A 20,680-nucleotide genomic window follows, 5' to 3' on the forward strand; every position below is an offset into this window, starting at 1 on the left:
CTTTAAAAATAAAGAGGAGAAACGAAAAATAGAGAGCTAAAAAAAGAAGAAGATAAAATGGAATAAAAAGAGAAAACAAAATAAAACCAAAAACAGGAAAAAGGACAAAAGTTGCTGGCACAAAAAGACAAAATAGCTGACGCAAAAGGACAAAATACCTTCAGAAAAGGACATGTGGGTATTTCGGTAAATAGATTGAGTTTGTGGATATTTCGGCTAAATATTTAATAGGGGGATAACTTCGGGTAAATAGTTTGCCTGAAGGGGACAATTTGTGTGCTTTTCCCTTACTTTCGGTGGAGCAAAAGCAAATCTGACTGGTAGTAACACTTCTAGAATAACAAAGGGGTCATTTGCACTTTTGCTCCTATTTTGTGCTCGTCTTTAATTTTTATCCCTCAATGCAAATCATTTTTTTACGGCATAAGTTTATATTTTCACATCCCCCCTCACCCTCACACCACGTTCTTAAAGTACTTATTCCCTCTTAGGAACAAGTTCGATTTTGAAGGACAAAATTTAAAGATCAACCCATTTGAAGGGAAAAAATTAAAGACCAGCCTATTTGAACGACAAACCGTGCAATTTCTTCATGACAAAGATTACTGTTGTGTTATAAGTTTCTGTCTTTCAGGTTTTTTTACAAATAAATTACTCCTTTTAATCCATATATATACACACACACACACACATATATATGATACTATTTCCGTATTAATATTATTAAAAAAGAATGATGCCTTTGTTGAGTTCCCATATAGGTAGGGAAGGGTATTATTGATCTCTTTATATGATCTTGAATAATCATCACGTCTCGAGCTAAAGATTTGGGATTGGGTTAGACATAATAATGTCCATTTTTTTTTATCATGGTATTAGAGTTAGGTGTATTTCAATTCATGATCTATCCGATATTGAGTATCCATATTCTAATGTCCACTCTCTGGATGTCAAAACGCGGACGAGGGGTGTCCAATATCCATGTTGGTTCAAAAGAATATTATTGGACTCTTTATATGATATCAGGCAATCCGAGGTGCTTTTGGTGGCGAGTTAGGCATGTCCAACTATTTTATCAACTTTTATATATTTAAAAACAATTTAACTTAATACTTTTTATTTTATCTTCAAAGGTGCGCTTTAATAGAAATTTCATAGCATATATGTGAGCACATGTTCTAAAAGGTAATTCCATGTCATGTCAAACGTTGCCTAAAAAAATTAAAACGGAAGGAATAGTAGGTTACTTTAAAAGTAATTTGTCATTCATAAGTTAATGAATCCATTAGGGTGGAAATTGAGAAGAAAAAGAAAGGAATATTAATAATTTTGGCTAAAAAATTCACCCACCTAATCATAATTGATTAGAGTCGTTACACCATCCACAACACCACCTGTTCTTTAGTTTAAGAAATAAATCGAAAGGATAAAAAGTGTCACCTGATAATCATGGATATAACAAGTATATATATATGTATTGTGATTACACTAGCTTAACATTTGTAATTAATAAAGATTAATTCTCTTTTGTGGGCTTTATTAGCCTGATCTGTAATGTAAAGAGACAAATAGAAATCCAAGCACAATCCCAACACAGACAACGACAAAAAAAAAAAAAAAATTCATAGGAAGCCAACATTTTTGTTCTATTTCGTGTCCAAAAGATCGATGACAACATCTACATGCAGAGACTTTAGTCATTTTCATGCACTTAATCTATCACAATAATCAAACAAAACTGAAATAGTAGGTTGACACCAGAAACTACAATTTAGTTGCTTTCATGACGAAAAATTAAAGTTGATAGGAAAATATATTTTTTGAATACTCTAAAAAACGTGTCGATTCCAATCCTGGCCAAGACAAACTAAGAGATACAGTCATAGGAGTTATTGTTCTTGCTTTAATTATCACAAGTAATTTTGTCCTTTCCTTGATTAAATATGAATATTCCCGTTTCATAATCGAAATAAAATGTTGGAAGGAAAGACAAAAAATGTAGCGCTAATAAAGATATCCTTGTCATATGTGGTAACTAACTAATCACACTCTCGATTCCAAACGCCACCCACGCCCACCCCCCCCCCCCCCCGCGCCCCCACAACAACCAAAAAAAAAAAAAACAATATTTGTGTTGGACAAGTGGCACATCATGATTAGTCATGGCGGATATGGGGGCATACCTAGAGTGTCATTTATTGATTCAAATGAATTCAATAATTTTTTATTTAGACTTTATATGTATATTAAGAAATCTATTAAAGATCTATAAATATTTGACTGTAAATGTTATATATATATATGAGTGTGTGTTGAGAAAAATAACTGAAGATTCAGTAAAATATTAAATATGAATTCTTAAAAACTTTAAAGGCTGAATCCACCGACTTGAAAGATTGGATCCATCTCTGGTGATTAGGGAATAGGGTCTATGCTCAGGGGAAGTTTAACTTATAGTAATTCATCCCCAATATTTTACTAACCCTCTTATGATAAAGTTTTCATTAGAAATGAGGTGTCAACATGAGTGATCAAATTAATCTCTTGATAATGATTAGTATAGAAAGAATTTAATTTATTTATTGATAATGTCAAGTAATCATTACATTATTCATATACTTTAATTTGGTATAGCAGATTATTTACCTCATTTTGTAGATTACTATTAAGTATGTTTAGTATCGAAAGTTACTCGTAATTATCCTTTAAGTTATTAAAATAGGGTAAAATATTCATTTACACTATTATTACATTGAATTATTGTCTTCGTTTTGTTTCATCTGACTTTTTATTTTTTATTTTTTTACCCACAGTCATAAAACAACAAAAGAAAAAGGCGGTCCGGGGGACCATAGACTTACAAGACAGATTTCCGATCTTTTTAGAAAATATTTTTTGTTAATGACCGATCCAGTAGAAATGCCGTCTGAAACTGTGTTAACTTATTTGACCTTTCACCCAAAAAAAAAAAAAAAAAAACTTGTTTGACTCAACCATTTGTATACTAATTAAATTAATATGAATTTAAGGTATATATACATAAATAGTATAAAGATTATTAATATTATCAATAAATTTTAACCTATTCATGCTAGTAGGTTAATTATAATTTTTATCAGAATACCAATTAAGTAATTTGTTTGTAAATATTTCTTATATTGTCAATATATATAACTTAAACTCAATTACCATAGCCAAAAATACTTCTCCTGTTCGACGGGATATGAAACTTAATAAAAAATAAAAAATAAAAATTCGAGATATTAATATCACGTCTTATACATTTATACTAGGTTAGTTAAATGGTTAAATTCAAATTATTCAAACTAAAAATATCAGTAAATAATGTAAAAGTTCAAAAGCTTCTCAAAATTAGAAGAGAGAGAAAAAGTAGTCATGTAATTATCATGCTAGCACCAAATATAAGCGGATCAAAAATTAAAAGTTTACATATTCATATAACGGCCTAAATTTAATATATACCAATAACTTATTTCACAGTAAAATATTTACAAATATTTAGTGAATTTCTTAATACACATACATGGTCTGAAATATATACAGCTACTAAGTTCAGTATTTCAAGTGAACGCAGGCAGAGCTAGGGGGACGTAAAGGGATTCATCCGAACCCCTCTTCGCGGAAAAATTACACTATATATATAAAGTTAAATAATTGTAAATTTTATGTATAAATAGTAGATGTTTAATCCACTTAGTTTCTCCATATATTTATTTTTTCATATTTTAGTTCTTCTTAATAGAAATTTTAGCTACGCCATACTGAACGTAGATCCCTAAATAATTATAAGCTAGATCCGCTTATAACATGCAATACAAACAAGAAGTATTTGTCGTTTTTATTTCAGCCAAATAAAAAAAATAAAATTCATGAGCAATATATATGGAAACAAATTAAAGGTTCCTCAAGTCTAGGTCCTATTATTGACATGCTCAAAAAGGATATATTACTGAAATCAACTCTCAACTAGTGCAAGTTGCATACAGATTCTTCTGCAGATCTAGTTTAAGATAATTAATCTATACAGTACTATATGTTTTAATATACAATGCCCTTTGAGGACAATGATGGATTACTGGATTTGTAAAATCCTCATAAGAAATAACAACTATATTAACTTGATCTAAAAAATGGAATATATGTGGTACTCTTTTTGGAACTGATTCGTAGTGTGGGATGAGGCTGTTTGTCTTTTTATATGCAATTTGTGGTCAAATTCTGACCCGGAGGTTATTTTTTGTACAGTTTATTTAGACGGGCCAGGTTAAACTTGAATAGTGGTACGAAATAGCATATCAAATCTCCTCATTTCTCATCATCGTGGATAGTCAAACTTATCCCTATTCTTGGTTTACCTGACATTGTAGGCACTCCATGTAATAGTGTCCGCTCTCGTCCCCACATCGGTGTGGGATTAGGGATGGCATCATTTGCTCCCTTCATTATAAGGTCATGAATAATATTCACCTCACGAGCTGCTTTTGAGGGCTCCAAGGTCTAGTCCGTGTATCGTTAGGTAAGGACAACTTAATTAATAAACACAAGATAAGTGTCTTTCATACACCACATTAATCACTTAACCGTGGTTAATTATGTGATATGCATTCTCATTTTAATTTTTCATGGCTGAAAATTACATTGCTTTATTTAATATAAATACTGGATGGATGCGGTTAAGTATTTACCCTAACAATAATTCTAAGTTTATATCGTGTTATATATGCAAGAGTATACACATTAAAAAAAAGTATACCCTCCTTATTTCATTTAGGACAAAGTGCAGTGAACTCTCATATAATATCACTTAGTTCCAAATATATCATATTTTTTTTAAATCAAACACTTAGTAGTATATTTACCTTAAGATATTGTATGATAAAAAAATAATAGAAAATAAAGAACGACAATAAAATCCATGCATAATCAACGTCATCTTTAGCTAAAAATTTACACCAAATAAAAATATAAAAAGAAAGAAAAAATATGGAGTAATAGAATAGTTCAAAGCCATCATACTCATCAATATTGAACAAAAATAAAAAAATGAAAAAAATCATAATCATCAATAATATTTCACACGTATTAAAAAATATTTAAGCGCTAAATAAAAAGCCATCGTCTTTTTGTCATAAACTCGATATCCATGCGTACTCGACATGGCTGCCACAAACATCCAAATTGTCGCCTTAATGTGATTTCTACATGGCTTGCCACATCATCATGTTAGTAAGTCGGGGTTTTTTTTTTTTTTTTTAGGGGCCCGTAGCCGCTACTCTTTCTGTGCGCTTTGCGTAAACCCAACTTCTAGTGCAATAACTTACAAATCACACAGTAAATGTAAATCGCACTAGACAAGCCCTGTGTGACAAGCTCAGATTGAGAAGGTTGTTGGCGAAGGGAATTGATCCCAAGTCTCTCATGTGGGAAACCACTTGCTAAACCAACTTAAGCACCGTTACGAGTATATGCTTGTAGTTTATATTTTTGTCGCAAGTCTCTCATGTGGAACACCACTCGCTCAACTAACTCAACCACCCCTGTGGACATATGTCCATAGTTTATATTTCTGTTCATTAATCTTAATTTCGCTTTAATTAATTACCTTCGCATAAAGTTAATCCACGTGGCTTTTTCTAAAGGACGCAATTGCAATTCCTTTATCCATCATATATAGAGAAATCTTTCTAAAAGAATTAAGGTTAAGGAAGTATGAATTAATCCACGAGGCATAATGTGTATTTCCTAATCGAGGAAATTAGACCAAATGCTGTCTTTCTTTACTTATGGGACCAGTTTTATATATGAACCCTACCCATCCGTTAATTCTTTTTTCCTTTTAGGGATAAGGCACTATTACCCCCCTGAACTTTGGCTGGAGTTGCTACGGCACACCTTATTTTTTCAAGGGTCCTATTATCCCTCTAAACTTTTAGAAACGGAATAATTACCACCCTAGGTGCTGAGATATCTGCTCTCTTATGGGAGAGTGACATACACTCTGCTAGCCACATGTATATTTACTTTTATTTATATTTTTTTAAATTCTTTTTGCTTACGTGGCATTTAAAAAAAAATTGAACGACTGGTATTTAAAAAAATAATAATAAAAATGGAAATTTTAAAAAGTATATAATTTGATTTTTTTTAAAACTTAAAACCCGTTTAAAAAAAAAAAAAAAACTGAAAACATGGATTTTTTTAAAATATGGAAAAATGGATTTTTTTTTCAAATGTCTTTAAAAATCTAGATTTTCATGAATTCATTTTTTAGGACACTTTTATTTTTCAAATAAAATCTGGGTTATTTTTTAAAAAAATCTAGAAAAAGTGTTTTTTCTTGTCAAAATGTGAAAAACTGAATTTTATAAAAATTTGGAAAAACTATCATTTTTTTAAAAAAATGTGGAAAGCCTATTTTTTAAAACTAAATCTAGAAAACTAGATTTTTTTTTCATATATAGAAAAAAAAATAATCAGTTTTCCACATTTTTCTTTAAAAAATCAGTTTTTCATATTTATTTTCTAAAAAGCAATTTTTTTCAAATTTTTTAAAAATAATTCAGTTTTTCATATTTTAAGAAAACACAAATTTTTAATATAAAAATTAAGTTTTCCACATTTTAAAAAAAATCAGTTTAGAAAAAAACTTTAAGTTTTAATGATAATTAATTAGGTGTAATTAAATTGTGAAGTGCCCAATTAAAAAATGACACATGTCAGATTTTATGTTTCTCACTCTCCCAAAGAGAGTGAAATATACTCTCCTTGCCACTTCAGCGTTTAGGGTGATAATTATTCCGTTTTTAAAAAGTTCAGGGGGGTAATACGGCCCTTGAAAAGGTAAGGTGTGTCGTAACAACTTTAACCAAAATTATGGACGGTAACAGTGCCTTATCCCTTCTTTTTAAGTTATAAGTTCGAGCAGTTAAAAAAAATATAAAGGACGAGGAAAATATACATGTTTGAATGAGCTTCCATTATTATGCTCTACTAGACAGCAAAAGAAGTGAAAATAACACGTAAGTCGAAGTGCAATTGGGAACAACCAATAGAAGGAATGTGATTGCTGATTAAGAGTTTTGGCGGAGGGATAAGATTCATCTATTTTTATCTAGAGAAATTCGAGCCATAAAGATAGAAAAGTTTAATTAAATGTGATTTCTTTTTAGATGAGCCTTATGGGATACAAATCGAATTAGTAGAAAGTTGGAATCCAAAAACAAATATTGAAAACCAAAATTAAAAAAAAGAAAAAAAAAAAGAAGAGGAAAACACGATATTGATTGTTTTAGATTCTAGCTCTACACCAACAATAAAGAATTTGTAACACGTCATACATGTTGGAGGTGTAATACACAAATGCGATAAGTGTTATGAGGTTAAAGTTACGTATGGACATCACACTTGTCCATAATAATTTTTATTTACTGTAGCTAGGCAAGAAATATAGTTTTAATTTTGTCTAACTATCGATGACTGTTAGAATATGTTCCAAAAGGGTTTATCGAAATTGTCTCATTTCAACTGAGATTCAACTGGCTTGTCCCATTCAAACTGGATTTTGAATGTCTTCAACCCCTATTTAAAGGAGAGTTTCGGCCAGAGCATCAAGAAAAAGAGAACAACTATCAAGATTGTCAAGACTACACACAAGACTATATTCCACACTTAGGTTAGAGAGAGTTTTCATTGAGAGATTGTAATATTTCGTTTCCTTTGATCTCGTTGTGCTTCGACACCCTGTTGAGATCGTTTTGTACTCCTCATCTCATAGTTGATTTCTCTGCACTTCGCGCCTCGTGGTTTTTCCTGTCTTGGGTTTCCACGTAAACCCTCTGTTCATTACGTTTATTGCCTTCTTGCATTATTGTTCTTGTGTTGGTGCATCCTAATCGGTTCCGCTGCATCGCTCGTTTAATTCTTAACAAGTGGCATCAGAGCGTTCAAGATCCAAGATGTCTACCGTAACCAAGTTTGATATTGAGAAGTTCGACGGCAAGATAAGCTTCAGTATTTGGAAAGTTCAGATGCAAGCCGTTCTCACCCAGAACGGATTAAAAAAGGCTCTTCTTGGGAAATCCATGAAATTCGAATCTATGACAGATGATCAAGGGGAGGAATTGGATGAAAAGGCACTTTCAAATATCCAACTATGTCTATCTAAAACGGTTCTTCGCGAGGTTATTCATGAGACTACTGCTGCAAGCCTCTGGTTGAAGTTAGAGTCTATCTACATGATGAAAAGTCTCGCAAATAAAATTTGTCTGAAGGAACGGTTATCACATTCTCTATGACTGAAGGTACCCCCATTCAAAATCATCTTGATGAGTTCAACTCTATTATTCTTGACCTAGAAAATTTAGACGTTAAGGTCGAAGATGAGGAGAAAGCAATATTGTTGGTGGTCTCCCTACCCTCTACGTATAAGCACTTTAAGGAAATCATGCTATATGGTGGTAATGAAACACTGAGTTATAAGGATGTCAAATCTAATTTGTTGTCCAAAGAAAAATTTGATTTTGAAGTGCGTTCTGAAGACAAAGGACAAGGTTTGTCTGTTAGAGGAAGATCCCATGATAGAGGGAGTAATAGAAAGAATTTTAGGTCCAAGTCTAGAGGCCGTAAATTCAACAATGATAAATTCTGCAAATACTTCAATAACACAAACCACGTAGTTGGTGATTGTCATAAATTGAAGAATAAACTAGAGAGAGAAGAAAATAATAAAATGCTACAGAAAATCGCTGAAGCAGGAGTTGTTGAAAGTGATTCTGAAGGTGATATTTTGATGGCTGTCTCTGTTGATAAGAAAAATTCTTTTGAATGGTTTTTTTTATTCTGATGTACATATCACGTGTGTCCTCATAAAGATTGGTTTTCAACATATGAGAAAGCTTGTGGTGTTTTCCTAATGGGGAATGATGCCCCATGTAACATTGTTGGGATTAGTACTGTAAAAATTAGGACCCATGATGGTGTTATCAGGATCTTGACCAACGTTCGTCATGTTCCTGACTTGAAACGAAATCTTATTTCTCTAGGTACTCTTGAATCTCTTGGATGTAAATATTCAGCTGAAGGTGGAGTTCTCAAGGTTTCAAAAGGTGCTCTAGTCTTGATGAAAGGAACAAGACGTGGGACTCTCTATTAGCTGTAGGGTTCAATTGTGACGGGGTCTGTAGCAGTTTCTACTTCATTATCCGACGATGATCTCACCCATTTATGGCATATGCGTCTGGGCTATATGAGTGAGAAAGGTATGACCATTCTGAGCAAAAGAGGTCTTCTTGGTAAAACTGTTACGGGTAAGCTTGACTTTTGTGATCATTGAGTTTTTAGGAAACAGAAGAGAGTTAGTTTCTCCATAGCAAAACACCGTACACAGGACATTTTTAATTATATTCATTCAGATTTATGGGGTCCCTCCAAAGTTTCTTCCATTGGAGGAAAAGGCTACATGTTGACTTTCATTAATGATTTTTCTCATAAGGTCTGGGTTTATTTCCTAAGACAGAAAAGTGAAGCGTTTTTCTATTTCAATAAATTCAAAGCCCTTGTTGAGAACCAGACTGGCCGAAAAATTAAGTTCAGGACTGATAATGGTTTGGAGCTCTGTAGTAATAAGTTTAATGAGTTCTGCGCTATTTATGGTATTGTTAGACATAAGACTCTCGTTCATAAGCCCCAGCAGAACGGAGTTACAGAACATATAAACAGAACATTACTTGAGAGAGCCTGTTGTATGCTTTCAAATGCTGGCTTATGGCACCGCCGTGATTTCTGGGTCAAAGCCGTTTCTACGGCTTGTTACCTCGTCAATTTATTTCCACATTCATCTATTGACTTCAAAATTTTGGTCTGGTAATCCCGTTGACCAGTCTATTCTTAGAGTTTTTAGATGCACTGTTTTTGCTCATTTTAATGATGGGAAGCTAGCCCCTAGGGCTGTTACGTGCATGTTTCTTGGTTATGCTTCTGAGTCTAAAGGATATCGTTTGTGGTGTCCTAGCTCCAAGAAAATTATTCAGAGTCGGGATGTAACTTTTAATGAGGCCGTTATGTTATCTTCTGGGAAAGAGTCTGTTGTTTCCTCTACGGGTAATGATGATATGAAAGATGCCAGTGAGAAGGTGGAGGTAGAAGTGAGCCATGAAGCTCACGAAGTTGGCCCTGTTTCTTCTACAGTTCCTCAGGCTAGCGAGGAGGCTCCTGTTGATGAGCCAAGTACTAGTACCACACGTCCCGTCGAGCCACAGGTGGAGGATGATCATGTTATTGCTCGTGATAGACCGAGATGAGTTATAAAGAAGCCCGCTCGATATGCTGACACTGATGATGATGGGCTTATTGCTTATGCTCTTGCAGTTGCACAAGAAATTCCCGAAGGAGTTGATCCTTCTACTTACTCTGAGGCAATTTCTTGTCCTAATTCCTCAAATTGGTTAGTGTCTATGCAAAAAGAGATGGAAAGCTTGCACAAAAATAATACATGGGAGTTATGTGAGCTGCCCAAAGGACGTCGTGCATTGACTGTAAAATGGATCTACAAACTAAAAGATGGTATTCCCGGGATTGAAGAAGCAAGATGGAAAGCTCGCTTAGTGGTTCGTGGTTGCCACCAAAAGGAAGGTATTGACTTTAATGAAGTTTTCTCTCCTGTTGTTCCTCATACCTTCATTAGAGCGTTACTTGCTATTGTTGCTCTTTTTGACTTGGAGTTGGAGCAACTTGATGTTAAAACTGCGTTTCTTCATGGAGAGTTAGAAGAAGAAATTTATATGAAGCAACCTGAGGGTTTTATTGTTATTGGCAAGGAGCAATTTGTTTATCGGTTGAAAAGATCTCTTTATGGCCTTAAACAAGCTCCAAGACAGTGGTACAAAAGGTTTGATTCCTTTATGATTGGGCAAGACTACACACGTAGTAAGTATGATAATTGTGTGTATTTTCGATAGTTTTCTGGTGGTTCCTTCGTTTACTTGTTGTTATATGTTGATGATATGTTGATTGCTTCTAAAGACAATTCTTTGATTAACAAGTTAAAATCTCAACTTAATTCTGAGTTTGAGATGAATGACCTTGGTACAGCTAAGAAGATTCTAGGTATGGAGATTCACAGGGATTGAAAAGCGGGGAAGCTTTACCTATCTCAGAGGAAGTATTTTGAGAAAGTCTTCGATAGATTTAATATGTTTGATTGTAAACCTGTTCGATAGATTTAATATGTTTGATTGTAAACCTGTTTCTACTCCGTTTGCTGCTCATTTCAAATTGTCTGCTGACTCTTGTCCTAAGTTCGAGGAGGACATTGAGAGGATGTCTACTATCTCGTATGCTAGTGTTGTTGGTAGCCTTATGTATGCTATGGTTTGCACTAGACTTAATTTAGATTTTGCGATAAGCATGGTGAGCCGATACATGCATAATCCTGGAAAGGATCATTGGAATGCCGTGAAGTGGATTCTTCATTTGAAAGGGTCCGTTGATATTGGTTTGGTATTTGATAGAGCCAAGGCATCGTCTTATGATGTTGTTGGGTTCGTTGATTCTGATTATGGTGGTGATCTCGATCGTAGGAGGTCTATTTCTGGTTACATTTTTTCACTGTGCTCTGGTGCTATCTCTTGGAAAGCACAATTACAGTCTATTGCAGCCCTTTCTACTACCGAAGCTGAGTATATCGCTGCAACTGAAGGTGTTAAAGAAGCTACATGGTTGTGAGGTCTTCTTATTGATCTTGGTGTTCAACAGGGCACTATCGTTGTATTTTCTGATAGCGAGAGTGCTATTCATCTTACCAAGGCCGATTCTCATCACTCGAGGACCAAGCATATTAGCGTTAAGTACCACTTTATCATAGATACTATTGCTGCAGGGGAGATTGTGGTAAAGAAAGTTCACACGTCAGAGAATCCCGCAAATGTGTTAACCAAGCCGCTTGCTATTACTAAGTTTAAGCATTGCCTAGACTTAGTTGGTGTTCTTCATGCTTAAATTTCCCTTCGGGGCTTTATGGGGTGACGAGTGTTGATGTTGATGTATTTTGGTCCAAGGTGGAGATTGTTAGAATATGTCCCAAAAGGGTTTATTGAAATTGTCCCATTCCAATTGGGATTCGATAATTGTTCCATTCCAACTGGGATTCGACTGGCTTGTCCATTTCAACTAGGATTTTGAATGTCTTCAGCCCCTATTTAAAGGAGATTTTCGGCCAGAACATCAAGAAAAAGAGAACAACTATCAATACTATCAAGACTACACACAAGACTATATTCCACACTTAGGTTAGAGAGAGTTTTCATTGAGAGATTGTAATCTTTCGTTTTCTTTGATCTCGTTGTGCTTCGACACCCTGTTGAGATCGTTTTGTATTCCTCACCTTATAGTTGATTTCTCTGCACTTCGCGCCCCGTGATTTTTCCCGACTTGGGTTTCCACGTGAATCTTGTGTTCATTACGTTTATTGCTTTCTTGCATTATTGTTCTTGTGTTGGTGCATCCTAATCGGTTCCGCTGCATCGCTCGTTTAATTCTTAACAATGACTTTCATATACTTTATTTTAAGCCAAATAGTTTAATTGACATTTGTACTTGTTTTGTAACTTTTGTTGTGAAATTTTGCAACTAGGCGAAAACTAATTTTTTAAGCGCCTGATCTGGCTATGGGCCGAGCTTACGTGGCATTAAGCGCCTGGAGCTTACGCTTTTGTGCCCAGGACTTACGCCCTATGGATTTACTCCTTTCAGTTGACCAAGAGCGTTTTTTGTACACCCTGCCCCAGGACTTGCCCCAAAAACACATTTCAAAACATTGTTTCAGACTTAATTAGCAAGTAGTAACACCATGTAATATTGTCTCGTAAATATTTATGTTAGAATTTTTAGAATTTAAGTAAAAGGAATTATCAATTTTTTTATTAAAAGGCAGGCTGGCCCAGTTAGGCCCACAACCCACGTAGTGATGGGTTGGGCTGGCTGTCTTAAGGCCCATAAAAAAGAAGGGCTAGCCCGGCCTGGCCCATCAAATTCCAAAGCCTGCGTGGGCTAGCTTAGATGGGCTAGGCTAGCCCGTTTTGACAGCTCTAATAATCTAGATGAGTTAAAAACAATTGACTTTACACTTCTTATTTCACTCTTAATGATAAACTTTTAATAATGGGCAGCTTACATAAATGACTACATTTTGGGATTTTTTTTTTTTTAGGCATAGCTACACTTTTACTAATTACATTTCATAGCTACAGTAGATTGTATTCATGCGCTACAGTAGATTGTATTCAAAATTCGGCTGAGTCAGATTTCGCTGTATTCAAGTCCGATTTCGCTGTATTCAAGTTAGATTTTAATGTATTCAAGTCACATCGATGCATTCAACTAAGCTGTGTTCAAGTCAAATGTATTCAACTCAACTGTATTCATTTGTAGCTACTTTTACACTGTATTCACTTTATTTTATTTAAAATCGGTTGTATACAAAATAATATTCTTCAAAATACAAGCAAAAAATACATAAAGAAATATTGTATTTTACACTAAAAAAATAATTAATGAATACACTCAAAATACTGAAATACAAGAAATAAAATACACTCCCAAACACTGAATTTTGCACTAAAAATTTACGAATACACTCAAATACTGAATACAAGAAATAAAATACACCCCAAACACTGAATTTTGCACTAAAAATTTAACGAATACACTCGAATGTACACCTCCATCTCAGATACGAGAAAATAAAATACACTCCGATTTGAAATACAAAAAATAAAAAGCTCAGATCTAAGAAGGCACGCCGGGAAATGCCTGGATCTGGAGACGACGGCGGCAGTGGAGGAGAGTGTATTTCTGAGATATACTCTATTTCGTGGTGACTACTCCGGTTCATATATGAGATACACTCAATTCGCTCAGATCTAAGATACACTCTATTTTCGTGGTGACTGCTCCGCCGGAGCAGCGAAGAAGACGAAGGAACGAACGGAGCAAGGGTGGATGTTGTGGTGGCGTTTGATCGGAGCTGTTGTTCGTGGTGACTGCTCCAATTCACCGGAGCTAGAATCTCCTCGCCGGAGCAACCACGAAGACAACTGAGAGAGAGAGAGAGAGAGGCGAGAGGGGTGAGAGACGGCGGAGAGAGAGAGGCAATGGAGAAGAGAGAAAATAGGAGGAGATTGTAAGAGAAAATAGTTTTTAATACTAAATACAACATAATTTTACTGTACTAGTTACCTTGTGTAATTGACATACAAGATTTAGCTATGAGATGTAATTCGGAAAAAGTATAGCTACTAAATATAAACAAGGCCTAACGTTCTCTATGCCTTGTAGATTTCCTTTTATTAATATATAAATGTTATAACATATTTAATACCATAAATTTCAGAAAAATTATAATCACATGCATACTCGTAATATGACATATTTAAGATTACATGTTTTATAAATCTTCCATTAATTCTTAAATTCCGTATTCGATTCAGTTTAAATCCATAAATTTAAAAGGAAGAAATACTAGTATTATGTAATATTGTAGGAAGAATGTTGCTGCATACAAAGCCAAGGAACAGGACAATGTCCTAAGTGTTTTTTTTTGGCATTTCATGAAGTCATAACTTCCAATTCTGCAGATGTAAAATAATTCCGAATTATAAATAAAACTAGATATATCATACACTTGCACAAGCATTCACATTTCGATTATTGAAAAACCTATCCATTTTCAGTACTACTGTGTACAAGTATGGATTCTTCCTCATAGAGGGGAGAGTACTATATATATATTATTCGTAAATGATTCATTTGGTGGACCCCTCCCTTTCCTATTTGGATCTGTCGACAACTACAAGTCTACAACATCATTTTTTTTTTTTGCTTCCATTCTTATACTATTACTTCCTCCGCTTTCATATTATGTGAATATATTTATTATTCCTAAATGATTCATTTGGTGGACCCCTTCCTTTCCTATTTGGATCTGTCGACAACTACAAAATCAATTTTTTTTTGCTTCCATTCTTATACTATTACTTCCTCCGTTTTCATATTATGTGAATACGTTTGACTCGATAGGAAGTTTAAGAAAAAATAATTTTGAAACTTATGATTTTATATATTTTATTATGATATTTCTGTAACTATATATAAAGTCATGGTTTTAAAAGTAAACCTAATGGGAAGTTTAAAGTTACTCCATCCGTTCAGTTTTATGTAACCGTCTTTAACTGAGTATAAAGTTAAATAACAAAAAAAAAACTTTTAAAATTGTGATTTAAAACAAGTCATAAACATTACTACTCTCGAAAGTGAATTATTTATCAATTATGACCTAAACTCATGATTTTAAGAGTAAAATTTCTGAATGTTCGCATACAAATGCTTTTGGAAGCTAGTATAACTCATGTCATAATTAGACTAGGTATATATTATGGACATGACATCATTGTAAAACAAAAATCACATCTTAATTCTAAATAAACTGAAGTCTGTTAATTATATGATTCTTCATTGGTCATATTTCTCAATTTAGTGCACGTCGTAATCAGGGGTGGAGTTATGGGGAGCAAGGAATTTATGCGAACCTCTTTTCATGAAAATTACATTATATATATAAGGTTATAATGATTTTGTTTATGTATATATAGTAGATATTTGAACCTCATTGACTTCTTCGAGTGTTTACTCCTTTACATTTTGAATCCCCTAAATGAAAATTCTGACTTCGTTACTGATCCCAAATAGGTGTATCATTATACCAGAAGAAATGTTGAAAACGAAAATCCCAAGGAAAAACAATGAGTTGGTTTTTTACCAGTGTTCTCCCAATGAGGGATGCTTACATTGGGTACCCCTATATGTACTCTGTGTAGCACCTATACGAAGATAGGCAAATTAATATACAGATTTTTTGGCAAATAAAGACCTTATATATGAAAAGGATTTGCTAATCTGGAAACATGTGCCTAAGGATATGAAATTTCTGTTTTTAACAGATTTGAGCCATGTAACTTATGCAGATAGGTAAAGCGAATCATAATCTTTATTATCAATTCATTCATTAGTCAAATAAATTACAAAATTGATTCATACAATCCTTTTCTTATTTTTATATTTTCCTTAATGTTCTATTCTATGTCCTCATAAAAGATGTACAACAAGGCTAGGTCCCAATTTAAACTAAATTAAACTTGCGTTTTGTTGAAGCCAAATTGAGAAAGATTGAAGAGTGTTCATATCAGCTCTATATTGCTTCTGTGTAAATTCTAATAAGGCTGGCCATGTGAAGTCTGGATAAATTCTTGGATTGTTGGAATCCACTAATTCAATTGGTGGGCTCACCACCTTATCCTTCTTGGGACAAAGAAAGAAAGCAAGTGATTTCCTTGGAATTTTGTTGTTTACCACTGCTCTATGCAAGCAACTTTTGTATCTTCCATTTGAAAGTGCCTGCAAAACAAGGGAAACAAATCCAAGTACATAAGTATGACCACTTTGACTAAAATTCATGAACTAGATAGGTGTGTGCGCACTACTAGAAATCCGTGAATTTTCCACGACATTTCTGTCAGAATGCCATCAGTAATTTAGGATTTCCGATGAAAATCCGCCAGACAAATCCGACGAGCACATTTACTACGAATTTCATCAGAAATTTACATGTGAGATGTGTGTATTCAACTAGGTGTATAACCAGAGCAACAAAAGTCATTATGTTGTATGTCCCAACTCCAAGCACTCATATATATTTATATAAATGCATCATTACACTACTAGAAATCTACGGACGTTTCCGTTGGAATGCCATTAGTAATCTTGGATTCTGATGAAACCATGTTGAAAACAATTTCCTACGAGCACATTTACTAAGGATTTCGTCAGAAATTTCATGGAAAATATGCATATTTCTAGTAACGATATAACAAGAGTAACAAAAGTCATCATGTGGTACATCCCAACTCCCAAGCATTCATATATAAGACATCATTTGTCGAAGTGTAATCCATCATATCATGTAATATAAAAGTTTAAATTGTTATTGAATAGAATTTTAGATAAAATGGTGATCACACTTTAATTTGATACTAGTGCAGACGAAAATTATTACTATCAATAAGAACTTTTGCGTGCTATTAGTAGTGCTCATTATCAATAAGAACTTTCACGTGCTAAACAAGTTTTTAAAAAATTAAATTAAATTGAAACGTGAGGGGACGTGTTGAAGATACGTTACCATAAATGTGTCTCCTATGTTAACAACAAAGGCGTTGAAATTTGGAGTGATGGAGCGCCACTCATTGTCCACAAAAACTTGAAGCCCACCAACTCTATCTTGATGGAGGATTGTTAATGATGTGGGATCACAATGGGGCCCTGTCCCTAAAGTGAGTTCTGGTTTTTGACATGTTGGATAGTAGTTTAGTCTCATTATTGATTCATTTTCCTGGAAGAATTCTTTGAAGTGGTTCTTGCTCACACCAAGGCTCAACCCCAAAAGTTCCATGATCCCTAGAGAAAGAGTGCTCATGGCATTGCAATAATCTTGATAAACCTTCCTATCAATAGAACAACAAACAACCAATTAATTAATATAATTGATGAGAGGAGAATTCTTTTCAAAAGGAAGTCAATTACTCCCCATCACTTTTTCTTTTATGCAGTGGTATTTGACTTGGTACAAAATTTAAGAAAGAATGATAGATTTTTTGGCACATACTACCAAAAATACCCTTAAAACTTGTTGTTTTAAGCAACAGATTTCGATGAATATAAAATTATATCATTAAGGGTAAAATAAGAAGTCTAAAGTTAAAGAATTTTTAAATTAAGAAAGGTGTCATCCTTTTTTAATGAAACTAAAAAGTAAAGAGTGTCGTGCATTTGACTTGATACGGAATTTAAAAGACAGACTCTTAGCACATACTTTTGAAAATACCATTAGAACTTCCTGTTTCAAACATGACATAATAATTCTATCACTATGAAAGCATGTTATCAATCAAGGGTAAAAATAAGAAGTTTAAAGTTAAAGAACTTTCATATATAAAACGATGCCAACCTTTCTTAATCAGATTAAAAAGTAAAGAGTATCAACATGACGTGTTTGAATTAACTCTTACCCAAGATGGCTAAAATTTTCACCCATTGTCCTCTGAAAATAATCTTCAACTATTTGAGATGAGCCTTCCTCAGCAGAGTATTGAAAAGATAGCGTTTCTTTCCAAGGCAACTTAGATGAAAACCTTCCAATAAAGCTATTAGCATAACCACAATGTTCCCCAATCTTCCTTTGTGCTTTTTGCTTCTCACAAAGTGGCAATTCAAAGAACTTGTCCATGTAAACATGGGCATTATTGATGAGATTTGTGTCAACCCCATGGTTGATCACTAAGAAAAAACCATGTTCTGAACATGCATCATTAACAAGGCTAGATGCTTTCTTGATTTCAATAGGGTCATTTGAAAGTACCCCACTTAAGTCTATAAGTGGAACTTGAAGTTCTTTAGTAGCACTAGCACAATTTGGCCTCTCATGATCAGGCCATATGAATTGACTAGGTATGTTTGACTCATTTTTCATCAAAGAGGCATCAAAAATCAATGGCTTCTTCTTTTTTATGATCTCATATTCTTGATCTTCTTTGGATGTCATGTTGTTCCTTGTGATCATACAATCAATGGCCATTATATTGCATGTATAGCTTATAAAATTTTCTTGATCTTTGATAGTAGTGAGAAATAGATGGAGAAAATAGTAGTAGTAAGAGATATAGGAAAAGCCAAAGTTCATTCGATGAGGGGAATTAAGTGAACAAAAATTGGAATCTTATAGGCCTTTCTCATGGTGTCATTAGCACAAAATATTAAATAAGAATTCCAAAATTAACTACTTTGCTTAGAAGGACTTATAAATGCTTAAAATTATATGTTGGTCGTTATTTTGTCTTTTGTATATGTTGACAGGAAAGCGAATCCCTATGGTGTATTTTGTCGTTTCCTTTGTAGGGTAACTACACACCCACGGGCGGATCCACCCTTTAGGGTGGGGTGACATAGTACCCCCTAGATTAATTTTTTTTTTTTAAATACTTATATTGTAATTTGTTTAAATTAGGTTAAATATTTGATCCTGCCACCCCCAGTCGTAAATTAGACAAAGGTGTCATGGCTGGTAGACACAAATTTGAATCTATCTTGAACATTTTCCGACTCTTTTTTTTTTTTGTGCTTTTTACTTCTTTTGTACTAGTAATTCCCTTTTCGGCTCCCCAAATTTTTTATTTATCTTTTTATTGTTTATATTGCCTTTCCTCTTTTCTATTATTTTATCTGTGATCTCTAGCGAGAACACACGAATAGAAACTTCAAAATCCCTTAAATTGAGCATTTCTCTTAATCTCAAGCTTGTGAGTATTTAAATCGAAAAACTTGGGTCTCAATCGGAATTTTGGATTGAGATCAAAATTCAATTTTTTTTAATAATTTCTTTTGTTTATTACTCCCTCCGTCCATGTTTACTTGTCTATATTTGACTTGGGATACTCTTAATAAGCAATAAGTAAAATGAGAAATGAATTGGAGCACTTAATAATAAGGGTAAAATAGGTATAAAATGGTAAATTATGTCTTGGTTTTTCAAACTATATACTAATTTACAAGTAAAAGTTCGTTGACATATATTTTTAGTATAATGGACAACTAAAAATGGACGGAGGGAGTGTATTATAAAAATTTATGCTATTCTATAATTGTTAAATTCAATTTAAATCACTTTGCTACTTAAATTGTGATGGAAATTTCGTAAGCACTACTTAGAAAAAACATGAAATTTATGATTTATTTTTGAGAACTTGTAGTTTATCTAATTAAACATTTATTTATGGGGTGTATATACCTATTGAAGAGTTTTTCTATTATTTTTCTTATTTTGATTGGTGTAATTCCCCTATTGAAGATGTTATTTTACTTGTGCAAATTCATTTTTTAATATACATAAGAGATACAAGTCCCTTAGTCAAAATGTTGATTTTACTTCTGTTGTTAATAGGTGTTAATGAGTGTGATTCCTTGTTTAAGATGTTAATTATGTTCGTTTCTTGATTTTTGAGATGTAATTTTCATATTTGCAAATAAAAAAAAAGCCTATTAAGTTGACCCGAATAAACTAAAAAGAGATGGACAAAGAGATGGACCCGACCCAAATACACGTTCCTAACAAGATGTACATTGAAGAAAATTGTGGCACCTGCCACCTTTAAATCCTAGATTCGCCTCTGTACACACCTTACCTCCACGCCCTCCGGGCGGGTCTAGAATTTGAATATTATGAGTTCGAATTGTCGGTTGATTTGATTTACTGGGTTGAACTCTATTATTTGTACCTATTTTTTGAATTTTCCGACACATGTATGCAAGGCCCTCAAAATTAATGGGTTCAGATGAATTCGTAAGTCCTTAACTAAGTCCATCGCTGCCCTTTCCTCATTAGGATATAGTAGAAATAGCACCCGCTGACCACCTTATTTAAGCCCATAATTAAATTATAACCACTATCATGGAATCTTGAAATTTTATCGGTGAAATTTGAAACTCTATGATAATGACTATTTTTTAATTACAGAAGCTTAAAATTAGCTATTTGCGAACTTTATCCTTGCGATTC

The 20,680-nt window shown here is 33.6% G+C and overlaps 1 protein-coding gene across 1 annotated transcript; it reads right to left on the reverse strand.

The window, feature by feature from the left end:
• Positions 1-16,042: 16,042 nt before the first annotated feature.
• Positions 16,043-18,855, reverse strand: LOC132065621 (gibberellin 20 oxidase 1-like). The gene is made up of 3 exons (XM_059459098.1): positions 18,138-18,855; positions 17,252-17,573; positions 16,043-16,467 (listed from the first exon to the last, which is right to left on the reverse strand). Exons 1-3 carry the CDS (start codon positions 18,806-18,808, stop codon positions 16,198-16,200), a joined length of 1,263 nt encoding a protein of 420 aa, XP_059315081.1. The 5' UTR covers positions 18,809-18,855; the 3' UTR covers positions 16,043-16,197.
• Positions 18,856-20,680: the final 1,825 nt, after the last annotated feature.

Source organism: Lycium ferocissimum, chromosome 7, assembly GCF_029784015.1.
Source record: "Lycium ferocissimum isolate CSIRO_LF1 chromosome 7, AGI_CSIRO_Lferr_CH_V1, whole genome shotgun sequence".
Taxonomy (NCBI): Eukaryota; Viridiplantae; Streptophyta; class Magnoliopsida; order Solanales; family Solanaceae; genus Lycium; species Lycium ferocissimum.

What these genes read in the sequence shown, in the direction of transcription:
- LOC132065621 (XM_059459098.1), bottom strand. Translation starts at nt 18,808, where the DNA reads ATGAACTTTGGCTTTTCCTATATCTCTTACTACTACTATTTTCTCCAT. An exon ending in GAAAATTTTAGCCATCTTGG is followed by an intron (nt 17,574 to 18,137) that starts GTAAGAGTTAAT and finishes TTCTATTGATAG; the next exon opens with GAAGGTTTATCAAGATTATT. An exon ending in ACATAGGAGACACATTTATG is followed by an intron (nt 16,468 to 17,251) that starts GTAACGTATCTT and finishes CTTGTTTTGCAG; the next exon opens with GCACTTTCAAATGGAAGATA.